This window comes from Triticum dicoccoides, chromosome 1A, assembly GCF_002162155.2.
Source record: "Triticum dicoccoides isolate Atlit2015 ecotype Zavitan chromosome 1A, WEW_v2.0, whole genome shotgun sequence".
Taxonomy (NCBI): Eukaryota; Viridiplantae; Streptophyta; class Magnoliopsida; order Poales; family Poaceae; genus Triticum; species Triticum dicoccoides.
In genome coordinates this window covers 35590903-35603487 of record NC_041380.1, presented here as the reverse complement: position 1 = coordinate 35603487, position 12585 = coordinate 35590903, and the positions used below count along the sequence as shown (strand labels likewise).

General features: G+C 43.0%; 1 protein-coding gene across 18 annotated transcripts; it reads left to right on the top strand.

Annotated features, from left to right (window-relative positions):
* The first annotated feature begins 872 nt into the window (after positions 1–872).
* LOC119361202 lies at positions 873–11818 on the top strand. Of its 18 annotated transcripts, none has more exons than XR_005172862.1 (8): positions 873–1337; positions 1437–1576; positions 1717–2178; positions 3044–3131; positions 6572–6669; positions 6958–6989; positions 7150–7278; positions 9022–9373. XR_005172862.1 is itself a non-coding variant. In XM_037626533.1 (8 exons), exons 4-8 carry the CDS (start codon positions 2100–2102, stop codon positions 11577–11579), a joined length of 435 nt encoding a protein of 144 aa, XP_037482430.1. In that variant the 5' UTR covers positions 873–1337; positions 1437–1576; positions 1717–1825; positions 2009–2099; the 3' UTR covers positions 11580–11818. The 18 variants fall into 18 exon arrangements, 4 of the variants coding, with proteins under 4 accessions (XP_037482430.1, XP_037482434.1, XP_037482425.1 ...); XR_005172869.1 differs by lacking the exon at positions 9022–9373 and having other exon boundaries at positions 2009–2036; positions 2130–2178; positions 7150–8859; XR_005172863.1 differs by lacking the exon at positions 9022–9373 and having other exon boundaries at positions 1717–2036; positions 2130–2178; positions 7150–8859.
* Positions 11819–12585: the final 767 nt, after the last annotated feature.

Sequence of the window (12585 nt, the reverse complement as noted above, 5' to 3'; positions counted from 1 at the left end):
TTTCTTTTCTAACTCGACTGTGATCGTTTGGTAGGCCTTTCTTCAGTAACGCTCGTGGGGTGGGATATGAGTGGTTTGCTAGTTGGGCTGGGGAAAAAGGCTCAGGCAACCAGAGGACTCAGATTTTGCCCCTGGAGCAACCGACCTTTAGGACAGTTGGGCCAGGAAATCAAATGTGTGGTGGAAGTAAAAAAAAAATCCAGCATATCTGATGGTAAGGAACGCCCATATCACGGAAAATAGATGGCCAGAAACACTCGGTGCGTGAGAGGGCTGAAGTTAGACTCAGTTTTACTGTCCTACATATCATAGGTTTTGTTTGGTATACCCAATTACCAGTGTTGTTTGTGTGTGTTGCTTGAAGAACCAAAAGCAAAAGCAAAAGTTTCTTCCCTCGAAAGGACCGGAACTTCAAAACAACCTCCACACAATAAGAGCTTGATCAAAAAATTCATCCAAAAGTAAATTAAGCCCGCAATGTCGACCAACCAGAGCCAAGGACTATAACTTCATACATGGCTGGGCTAGCAATAGAACATCAGTACAGCTAAGCTATGCATGTCTCAGAAAGCTGTTATGTGATTCTCAAAAGAAAACGAAAAAGAAAGAAACTGTTATGTGGCTAAATAAAGAGAAGCACACAAATAAGAAATAGCTTAAAACTATTATACATGCGTTGAAGCAAATTGAACGGGACTGGGCTAGGGTAGTAGTCTCACTCCTTGATAATCAGAGTTCGATTCCTGGGTGGAATGAATTTTTGGAATTTTCGCTAAGGAAGCCTAAATATTTAAATTCTTGATGACATTTTTTTTGTGCGTCGAGAAAAGATGTCGCGACGTCTGTAATAATAATAATAATAAAAAACCCCGCAAATACCTCCTGACGCCCTCCTCCCCATCTCCGATTCCTCCTCCGCCCGCGATTCCTTCTCTCCTCGCCGCATCACCGTCCCCGTGCCCTTCTCCAAACTCCGCCATCCCCGTCCCGTACTCCCTCCCTTGGAAAAGATCAATTGGAGGAGTAATTCCGGCTTCATCCGGTGGTGGCGATGCCGGAAAAGATCGATTTTTTTTCGACGGGAGGAGTAATTCCGGATTGATCCGGTGGTGCCGATGCCGGATCCTGCGACGGCGCCGACGCGAGCCACCAAGGGCCGTGGACTCCCTCTCCGGCTGCGATTCCGCCAAACCCTGTCGTCTCGGCGTCCCAGCGACCATCTCCGAGGCGGATAAAATCGTTTCTTTCGGTAGCAGCCCGAGGAGAAGGCCCGGACAAATCCTCGGAGCAGTAAGCCCGCCGCTCCAGCACCTTTCCTCACCGCCGTCGTCATCAAGGTCACCCCCATCCTTTTACTCCTCACTCTTTTTCCCTGCACCATCATGCGTATTTGTATTTGTGCTACACCATAAGGCTTCTTTTTGCTACCCCATCAGATCACAAGAGCAGGACTCTTTGGACGGTGCTGAAGATTGACCGGTTGGAGTCTATTGATTTGGGTATCCAGGAGTATCCTACTAGTTACACGGAGAATTGATTGTCAAGAACTAATTTGGCGGATTCACGAGGGAAATAGGTTGACTGCTGTGCTGAATTTTGTCACAAAATGCTATGGAATAATTTGTATTTCAACATGAACTGAGATTCATAGAGTATATCTATCAAATCGTTTTAGTTGTTCAAATTATAACATTTACCACTTGTTTGCTTCTTCAGGTTTTCTGAAGTTTCTTGGTCCTTACTACATGGTTGCAATTACCAGGAGAAGAAAAGTTGGCAGAATCTGTGGTCATTATATTTTTATTCAATTGGAAAGAGTGAAATGGTTGCAATAGAAATCTGCATTTAAGTCTTCAGCTCTCATATTCTTTTTGTGGTTTATTTATTTATACACTCAGAGAGAGGACTGGTTAGCTTAGGCCATCGGAGTATCTGTTTGATTGATGTGATGAATTTCAATTCTGCCTTGGAGTATTTATTTATTGAGCTTTACCTGTCTTTTTCTCAGGTTCTCTTGGTGGTCGGAATTTTGCAAGGTGAAGTTGGTCCTATGATTTCTGTCATGAAAATTGAAATGACACGTTTGGAGTCTTGTTCTGATGTCGGTGGTTTACATGTTCCAATTCAAGATATTAAAGAAGCAGTTGAACTTCCCGAGGGAAAGCTCTACTTGCAAAGGTTTTGTCTTCTGATCACTTCCATTTCGCTCTGAAGCCTTGAAAATCCATGTTTTGCTACATTCAAACATCCGATCACTAATAAGTTAGTGTGTTAACATACATCTTTCCCTAGAAAAAGTGTAACCTCTTTTTTATCGTTTCAAATATGATGTTATTTCCTTTGATTCAAGACTGGTTGTGAAGTACTTGTGCTGCTCGCTAACTTCAAATATGATGCGTGCAAGCGTAGCTGAGACTTAAGCCATATTCCTGATTCTCACAGTTGACCTAAACTGAATATATTGCAAAAATGCAAGCACATCTCTGAAATGAGAGTACACTTAAGCCTTATTCCTGAGAGCCAATTCTTCACTATTTCATGGAAATAGATGGGTGAAAAAAAAGTAGCTACATGAGCATTTGTTCTAGACTTGTTGGGTTACCACTATGTCTGGCTTCGTTGGCCTCTCACCCTCGCACGACCGCACAACACTGCCGTGTAACTCCCATTCCGTCCTCTTCCAAGCGCCCGCACTAGGGTTTCCGGCTGCCACCCGCTGCATGTCCGCCTCCGCGCCGCAATTGCTCTTCTCCTTGGTGGTACCTCCTGCCATGGCCGCCCTTGCTCTTGTTCGCAAGCTGTTGTCGGGGCTGCCTCTGCTCCTCTCAGAGCACCACCGCTGTGTCTGCCCCCGTTTCCGTCTGCTGTTCACCCCTGCATCCCTTCGCTTTCTTCCCCCACTACCACCCCATCGCCGTCTCTTCCTCTGGACTGAATCAGCAAGAAATTCTCAACGTTTGCATCTATTCAGAGTGCTTTTTATTTGCCTTTTAGGAGAATAACTCACAATGGAACTAAAATTATATTGACTTGACTTGGTTAGCTTGGAAGGTGGATTAGCTGGGGGAGGAACCAAGAAGCTTTAGGCCCAAGAACTTCGTGTGGACCATGACCTCCTCAGTGTTGCCAAGGTCAGCAGCGACGCCCTCGATAGGCCGTGGAACCACAAGACATATCAGATTAGTTTCACTATTTTCTACCACTCAACTTTTGTGTTGTCTTTTCTGCCCATAGTCAACCTGATGCAAAACTGACCGAAGGGGCGTTGTAGTAGGTTCCAGTATAGGTTCTGTCACCCTCCTGTTTTTATATATATCATGTTTGAAAACTGATGCACACACATAACACAATGGAATCATATGAAACTACTCTTTGACATTTATCAAACTAGGATTTAACTAGCTACATCTATTTTTGTTGAATTCGTTAATTGTTTTCTAGTATACTTTTTTGTCATTGTGTGAGGATGGATTACACACTCAGTTGTTAGGATAGGGTGTTGTGGATGATTCCTGAAAAGGGCCACGGCTAATTGAATTTTGTACCGAAAAAGGCTTCTCGCCCCGCTTTATAAATAAAGCAAACCACAACCGAAGCACAACATCCAACCGAAAAACGGAGGTCCACAGAAACGAAAGAAAATAAAGGTAAGGTACAGGCTGGGGGCAACAGCAAAAATAAGCCCACAAGGAAAGGAAATACAGCCTCAAGGGGGATAAATGATCATGAGAAGTCTAGCGGCCACGTCCTTGTGCTTCCTCGTCAATCTGTCAATGGCCACCTTGTCTTTGGTTGCTCCTTCTTAGGGTTTGAAGGCCCATCTCCTCCTGTAGGTGTTCATGAGTGCATTTTCCAGGTTTTGATTTAACCACTAGAGCATCTTCAGCCGTTTGCCCCCCCCCCAGGGCACCCGACGAATGTCTTTTGGCATATGCGCCGGCGGTTTTTCCGCCCTGAGGGCGATCGAGTTTCCAGTCGCGCCCCAGGTTTCGGCCCCCAAACGCCCGAAAATTCTAATTTATCTTCTCTGCTGCCAAAAAATGCCACAGGTTCGGCGATCATCATGGCACAGGTCGGCGATCAAACATACCCAAAAGTTCGGTGATCAAAAGGAAGGAATCATAGACATGGAACGCATCAAACGGCAGGCTCCTCTGCCATGGGACTGGCTGAGGTCAGTGTGGGCGCATCTTCAGTGCTCGGGCTCGACGTTGGCGTTGGTGTGGCTTCAGTGCTCACGCAGGGCGTCCGCACATGTTCACTTCTCAGGCTTGGCATCGGCGTTGGCGTCGTTGTGAGCGTAGAGGCGGCGGTTGCCGCCTGTCGAGGCATCTGGTTCAAGATGAGGCCACGCTCTGCCAGGTACCACGCCTTCACCTGCTCGTCCATCGTCGACATGTCTGCCGCCATCAAGAGAACTAGGTTGGTGTTCCTCTTCTTCGCGGCGACTTTGGTCCTGTGAAGGTCGAGCTTGACGTCATGCTTCGTCATCAACGCCGACCACCTCACGTCGGATTTCTCCTCCCTCTTGGCGGCGCTGTTCTTGGCATCGGCGATGCACTGCTCGATCGATGATTGTAGCCGTTCAGCAGCGGGTGCCGCGCCCCTCGCCGCCTTGTCTCTTTTGTTGCCATCAGGGCGCCCTTCTGCCGCCGATGGGGCAGGCGCATCCGGCTTGTAGGTCTCCTTGGCCTTGCGAGAGTGAGTCGGCACTCCCTCCACTTCTCGCACGACTCGATCCTGGAGAACACGTGAAGGAACTTGAACTCTTGGTCGCTGTTGTCCTGGCGAAACATGTTGAACATTCGAACCATCTGCACAGCCGAAGAACAAGTGTCGGCGAAGTACACGACGAAAGAACTGAGCCGACGACTGGCCATACCTGCCCCTCGACGTTGGCGCCGCTTTCCGGGCGAGCCGCGACCTCCTCTAGGATCCCATGTCACTTGTTGCAGGCCGCCTAGATGGTCGCCCAATGGTTCGCCATGGCCTTGTCGCTGTGATCCATGTGGATGTTGGCGAAGTCGGGGTCGACCAGCTTGTGCTCGTCGAACGCCGTCTTGATTCTTCTCCAGTAAGTGTCGGCATTCTGATTCAAGCCGGTGATCGGGTCGATGCTGACGGTCTTCCATGCATCGGCGAGGCACTCGTCTTCCTTGGACGTCCACTTGACGCGAGGCTCGCCCGGCTTGTGTTGGGCGCCCGCTTCTTCTTTCTCTCTTTCGGCGCCGGCTCCACCTGTTCTTCCTCCTCCGCCTCCTCCTTGGCGTCGTCGAGCACGTCGTCCATGTCGACGGCGGTGTCCATCGTTTTGTCTTGCGCGTGGAACCCGGGGCACGAAGCGGCGGCGACCGAGCCGCTCGTGATGATCTCGTCCAGGTTGGCGTTGGTGTTGCTGAACTGTGGCGCCTAGCCGTGTGCGAAGGGTAGGGCGGCACGGCGCAGAGGCGGCGCAGGCGAGCCTGAGTACGCCGGCGGCGAGTAGTTGTACTGGGTGTTGAGGCCGGAGGCACGTGACACTGCCCCATGCAGGAAGGTGATGCTGGGATTGAAGCCGCCATGCGTGTTGCCGTCGGAGTAGCCAGGCGAGGGCGCGTACCCCCATAGCGGCAGCGAGAAGTTGGCCGGCGACGCGACGCTCTGCTGGCTCCCTCACACAGCTTGTGGGCAGTGGCCATGCGGAAGGTTCATCATCCCCACGCGAGACGCCTCTCCTGCTCCGCCGCCGCCGCCACGTCCCTGGCCCTCTTGGTGATGAGCCTGTTCTGGTGATCGGTGGTTACTCAACGCCTACCTTCCACTCGGCGTTCGACAAGCGCTGTGGCCTTGCCATCGGTGCCCTCGGCTTCCTCTGCTTTGGCTGGGCGGTATCGGTGGCTAGGCGAGGGGCCGCATACTTCTTCGGCGGCATGGCGGTCGGATCTGATGAGGAGAATAGCGGGAGCGGCGGTGGAGAAGGGGGGAAGTGCTTGGGCAATGGAGGGAAAATGGGGGAAAACGGCGGGAATAGGCCGGTCTGTCGCCGACCACGTGGGCCCACGCGCCTTTTCGCTTCAGCCGGTACCCCCAGGCGCCCCCTGGTGCGCTGGGTTCGGCTTGGGTTTGCAGGTTGTTATTTTGGCCCAAATCGGCGATAAACAACGATCTGGGGGCGCAACTTGGCCGATGTTTCGCCGCCGACGCTAAAAAAGGCGCCCTGAGGGGCTTGTTGGGGGGCCAGTGGAGATGCTCTTACATGATTGCATAACCAGGAAGATAGCTGGTACTACTATTTAGTGATAGTTTAGTTATTTTGCTGTTTCATGTTATGGCCTAGACATTTGCTTCACCGGAGTAGCCTTAGCTGGTTGTGCTTTTGAGAGAGGGTCTGTTGTTTATGAACTGTAATGTACTACATGATGTTCGGAATTGCACTATTTTTGTAGGCCTACTATTCTGGGCTAGGCAAAGGTCCAGTTGCACATTCAATTTTATAATCATGATTGTTGCTTTCTGGTGATATGAAAAGTGTACTTTATGCAATAATCCCGTACCTGCCCCCTAATCTATTCCTTACCTCACACTGGAGCAGCACAACATTCTCCACTGGTAGGCATTCGTTGACGAGAAGCTTGGCCAAACCCAGTAGGTATGCGTGGAATTATTGAGCTCAGGTTTTTTGGGATTAAGGTAAGAAGTTGTTAAATTTGTAGGGGTTTGAGCTAGGAGGTAGTGCTTAGTCCCATATGTTATGCTGTACCCCTAGACCATGATTCCTTTCCTATCTCAGAAGCAAGAACTGTTGCGATTTAGTGGAGAGGTGGAACACTACATGGTTCACCACTGTAGCTAGCCGAATTATATCCTGCAGATTTACAATCAATTTGGGGAAAGGAATTGCAACATGGACTAGGATATGAAAATGGATTGCTCACTCCTTGGTATCTTTCTTATGGATCTGATTTATTTTCTATGCAGATTCTTACACCAAAGGATCACTATATACCAAGGTATGTAAGTTGTGTCAAGTATAGGAACTTTATCTGTTGGATGAGCAAAAAAGACAATATTTTGACACAAAGTCTAAGCACAACAAACAGGGAATTTTTGGCTATAGAAAAGATTTGCTATCACTTTCTGTTAAATGGTTCTCCATTCCTCCTATGATAGACTTCGAGGATGATAAGAGCGGAAGATTTGGATTTAATTGTTAGGCTCGATGTCTCAAAATACGACAAGGAATCAACTGAAAGAGGAACATGTATGAATCGTACGGAAGAACTACTATATGCTATTAAGGTACGTGTTAGCTTCTGAGGGGTACATATTCTTTTGTTCCTTTTCCATCTTCTCGTAATCCTGTCGTATTACTTTATTCTTCCTTTGTTCACAAATATAAAAAATGTCTAGTATTTATGTACAAAGGGAGTAGTAAATCGAAAATGTCAAACGGAGACCGAGCTCCATGGAGGCCTTTATTTGAAAACTTCAAAATTCAAAATTTTCAGTTTCAAAAATTCTGGAAAAAAATACAGATACATAATGTACATGTGTGCAAATTTTCAGGTCGAAATACATTAAAACGTGAGCTACACAAAAAAGACAAATGTGGGGCCTTTTACCATATGTACTGTTCATCTTTAAAGTCCATGATTTTGTTTTTTTTGTGCAGCTCGCAATTCATCCTGAAACTTATCACACATACACATTACATCCTTGCATACATGTTTGTTTTTTTCAGAATTTTTTGAAATCGAAATTTATGAATTTTGAATTTTTCAAAATAAAGGGCTCCATGGAGCTCGGTCTTCAAAATGCCCTAATCGTAGTAAATTTGTTTTTAAAATCAGGACATGTTTATTACATCTCTATGTTATGTTATGTTATACTCCCTCCGTTCCTAAATATTAGACCTTTTAGAGATGTCAATATGGACTACGTAACAGGCAAAACGAGTGAATCTACATTCTAAAATATGTCTATATACATCCGTATGTACTATGTAGTCCATATTGAAATATCTGAAAGGGCTTATATTTAGAAACGGAGGGAGTCTGATGTAATAATGTTTTTCTCAATATACTTTATATAGTGCATCTGTAATGTTTATACTCTCCTTATGTCACAAACTCCCATTGGTCCAGCTCATTCTTCCAATCAGCTCTAAAAGAAATATAGCTTAATATTGATTATCCAACTATCATCATAATCTTTTAGTTTTTAGGCTTTTGCTTTCTGTAGCAACTTCAGAATCTCTGCTTTTACCCAAGCATCGACAAGTAGTATGACATGTCTTTGCCGCCTCCCACTAAAAAGGGAACTATTGTCAAGTGCATCATTCATCATGGACTTGGATCAAAAGAAAAGTAAAGGTACTCCCTCCTATCGGAATTAATTGACGCAACCTCTATTCAAGACAAGAGGCTGCGGTGATTAATTCAGATCGGTGGCAGTATATTTCTTTCTAGAACAATTTGCTTGAATAGAAATATTCTTGAGAACGTACCGCGATTATGATGTTAAGGCTACCCCTCAAATGAATTTCTCTGTTCTACTTGAATGAAAATAGTTCTTGAAACATAATGAGATTTTGAAGCCCTTTAAACAGTCTGCTGCTGGTTAGTTGTTTTGATCATCTTCTCTCATCATTTTTCTTATCTGACAACGCAGAATAATTCGGTGTCTAAGAAACATGGCGATATTATAATAATCTTTCGGATCCATATGTATTTCATTACTAGATACATCCGTTTGGCATAAGTTTCTTTTCATTCTGAACCTAATAATATCTCCATGCTTTTAGAGGTTATTTAGCTAATACTTCCTCCGTCCGGTAATACTTGTCAGAGAAATGGATGTATCTAGACATATTTTGGCTCATTGGTGGCATGTACTCCCGCTGTTCCTAAATATAAGTTTTTCTAGAGATTCCACCAAATGACTACATACGAAGCAATATGAGTGAATCTACACTCTGAAATATGTCTACATACATCCGTATGTTGTATTTCACTTGAAATGTCTAAAAAGACTTATATTTAGGAATGGAGGGAATACGAGCTTTGAACTGAGAATGGCGTTTTGGAGCTCGGCCTCCTTCGAGGCCGTTTTTTCTTAAATTCAAAATTCATACTTTTTGGTTAATTTTTTTGTACAGTACACAATGATGTGATGTGTGTGCGTATAAAATTTCAGAATAAAACACATTGAGATGCGATCTACAAAAAAAAAATCATGGACTTTTGGGATGAATAGTAGCGTGTCTTGAAAAGCCATTGCCTTTTTTTGCACAACCTTCATTTTAACGTATTTCGTCCTGTAAATTTACACATGTGAGTTATGCCTTATGTATGCCTGTATTTTTTGAAATGTAAAAATATGTTTTTTTGTTGAATTCTGAATTTTTAAAAACCATCCTTCAAAAGCAGTTTTGGCATTGTACTTTGCTTCGAACGGCTATCTTTTCTATGGTCATTGAAAGCAAATTTGACATGGGTAAACAAATACGACAGCGGTGGCATAAAAAAAGTCGCCTCAGACTATTTAATTCCTGATGACATTTTCCTCACTGCGCACACTGCGCTCAGAATGTCGGTCTCTAGGATAGTCATCATCGGCTTAGCGGAACCATTTGTAGACGCATACTTAAGCCGTATAACTTGATATTCCCCAATCGAGGTGGGATTAAAGAACTGTGGAAATGTTTCGGACGGTTCCTGCCTTTTATTTATTGGCTAGAAAAAAGTAGAGCGATCGAAATGGGCCTGGGCCAGAAAATAACTCTGCATTTAAATAGTCAGAGAAAGTTAACACGAGAGCTGCTAATGGGCGCCAGTTGGCAGTTCGTGTGCCCACGCGGCTGGGAACTGGTCTGGCCCAGGTTGCCTCGATCGCCTCCTTCGCTCCCGTCGATCACGGTTGGCCAGTCGACAGCTGGCCAGTTGGGAAAACCCTATTGGACGCTCGCTGCGTCCAGTTGTCGAGGCTTCACACAGAGAAGCGAGCGACTAGCGATCAAGATGGGCCGGCCCAGTCACGAGATAGCACAGGCGCTACAGCGTCCCGGTTTTGGGAACCTTTTGGAGGGTTCCTGAACGGTTTTGGGAACCTTCTGGAAGGTTCTTGAACCGGGTTTTCACTGGTTTTTTCTGTTTGCTTTTTCTTTATAGTTTTTTCTTTCTTTTCTTTTTCTTTCTTCGTTTTTCTGTTTCTTTATTTCATCTTTCAATTCCTTTTTCTTTTCTTTTTATTTTCTTTTTGTTCATGTTTCAAGTTATGCTTGGGAGTTTCAAAAAATAATCCAATTTCAAAATTTGTTCACCAAATTCAAAAAATGTTCATGTTTTCAAATTTTGCTGTGAGTTTCCATAAATGTTTCCTTTTAAAAAATTGTTCGCAAATTGCAAAAAATGTTCATGCTTCAATTTTTGTTCGGGAGTTTCGAAAAAATGTACGCAAGTTTTAAAAACTGTTCATGTGTTCAAGTTTTGTTCGGGAGTTTCAAAAAATGTTCCAAGTTTTAAAAAATGTTCAAGTATCCAAAATTTGTTTTCGAATTTGAAAAATGTTCGGGTTTTGGGAGACTTTACAAAAATGTTCCCATTTCCAAAAATTGTTTGCATCTTTCGAATTGTTGAGTTTTTACAAATTTTGTGCTCAATTTCTAAAAGTGTTCGCTGTTTCATACAACCTTCATGTTTTTTTTTTCTCAAAAATAGGGTTTCTCAAAAATGTTCGCACTTCCAAATTTGTTTGGAATTTTTCAAAATTGTTCTCTATTTTAAAATATGTTCTCAAGAAACAAAAAATGTTCGTGCTTTACAAAATTGTTCATGCTTCCAAATTTGTTCAGGATTTTTCAAAATTGTTCTTCGTTTCAAAATTTGTTCTCAAGGTTCAAAAAATGTTCGTGCTTCAAAAAATAATCCGCGCTTCCAAATTTGTTCTCAAGATTCAAAAATCGTTCATGCTTCATAAAAATGTTCACAAACTCCAAAAATATTTAATTTCTGAAAAATGTTTGGGAAATTCAAACTTTTCGGTTTTCATAAAATTTGTTCACATGTTCAAAAAATGTTCATGTTTCCAAATTTGTTTACAAATTCAAAATATTGTCCACATGTTTATTTTTTTTACTAATTCAAAAAATTGTTTCCTGTTTCCGAAATTTGATCACATATTCCAAAAAATATGTGAACAATGAAATTTACAAGCTCTATGTCAAAAAATATTCCAAAAATTTGTTCACATGTTAAAATACTGTAGGATGATTTACAAGCTCTACGTCAGAAATTTCTTTTTGAGATTGTAACATGCAAGGACAATGAAATTCAGCTGCCGTTAGTAACTTCTTTCCTGCAGAGACATGTAAGTTCTCTATTTTTTTCTCTCCTATGGAAACAAAAGAGATGTTATTTTCTTAGAGCTTGTTCTTTCATACCGAACAGTGAAATTAATTTCTTCTAATCGCGTATGTGTTTCTTCTAATTCTTCTTTCTATTCTCAAGGGTCTCATTAATACTGTCACCTTCAAGGGAAGTGCACTGCAAGATTCAACTCAAAGGAATACTTCCATGGGAAAAATGTTTCCTTACCGATAGAGCTATCTTTTTTTTCTCTTGCTGATCTAGTGATGGTTTCTTCCAAGACATTCAACTGTAAACAATGTCCGAAAACAGCCGAAACAGTTATGAAAACGAGCAGTAAGACATGTGCATTTTTTTTGTCTTTCATGACGCCTTGGTGATACTATCATCACTCAATTTCATCAAGATGTAAGCTTACCACTTTTATGACAGTTTTAGAAGTACCACTTTGTAATAAATGTAAAATGAAATTTCATGTTTTTTTATAATTAAAAACTAGTTGAATCAATCGGAACAGCACCTGGTTTCATAAAAATGGAACCTACAACCATTGTTTAGTAAATTCAAGGCTTTTGTCTTTCATGTTTCTTTGGGAAACAGTTGAAACTGTACCATTGTTTAGTTTATACAAGGAAAACAGAAGAAACAGTGGAAAACAGCAGGGACAACAATCAGTGGAACAGCTTCGCGAAGCAGAATCAACGAAGCGGTAGAAACAGTTCAAAACCAGGGAAACGCGCGCCTCGTGGCCCACAAAGCCCGCCAGTCAGCTGCTCCTGTGCGAAGCCGCACCTAGTTGACGCAGAATGCGTCACATAGGAGTTCCCGGCCAGTTGACCGGTGAACCGTTGACTTTTGACAAAAAAATCATAGACAATCCTGAATTCAAAACAGTTCATGACATTTGAAAGAAAGTCCAGAAACTTCAAAAAAGTTCACGAATTTGAAAAAGTTAATTGATTTTGAAAAAAATCCAACACAACTGAAAAAAGAATTCATCAACTTTGAAAAAAAGTAAGTTCATCTGTTTGGGAAAAAATTAAATCAAAAATGAAGAAAGAGTTCATCGATTTTGAAAAATCTTCATCGACTTTGGAAAAAGTTCATTGATTTTGAAAAAAGAGTGTGTCGATATTGAAAAAAGTTCATCGGTTTTTAAATTTTTTAATTGATTTTAGAAAAGAGTTCATTGGTTTTTAAAAAATTAATCGATTTGAAAGTAGATTTCATCGATTTTGAA

What these genes read in the sequence shown, in the direction of transcription:
- LOC119361202 (XM_037626537.1), top strand. Translation starts at nt 2,100, where the DNA reads ATGTCGGTGGTTTACATGTTCCAATTCAAGATATTAAAGAAGCAGTTG. An exon ending in GGAAAGCTCTACTTGCAAAG is followed by an intron (nt 2,179 to 6,957) that starts GTTTTGTCTTCT and finishes TTTTCTATGCAG; the next exon opens with ATTCTTACACCAAAGGATCA. An exon ending in AAGGATCACTATATACCAAG is followed by an intron (nt 6,990 to 7,149) that starts GTATGTAAGTTG and finishes CTCCTATGATAG; the next exon opens with ACTTCGAGGATGATAAGAGC.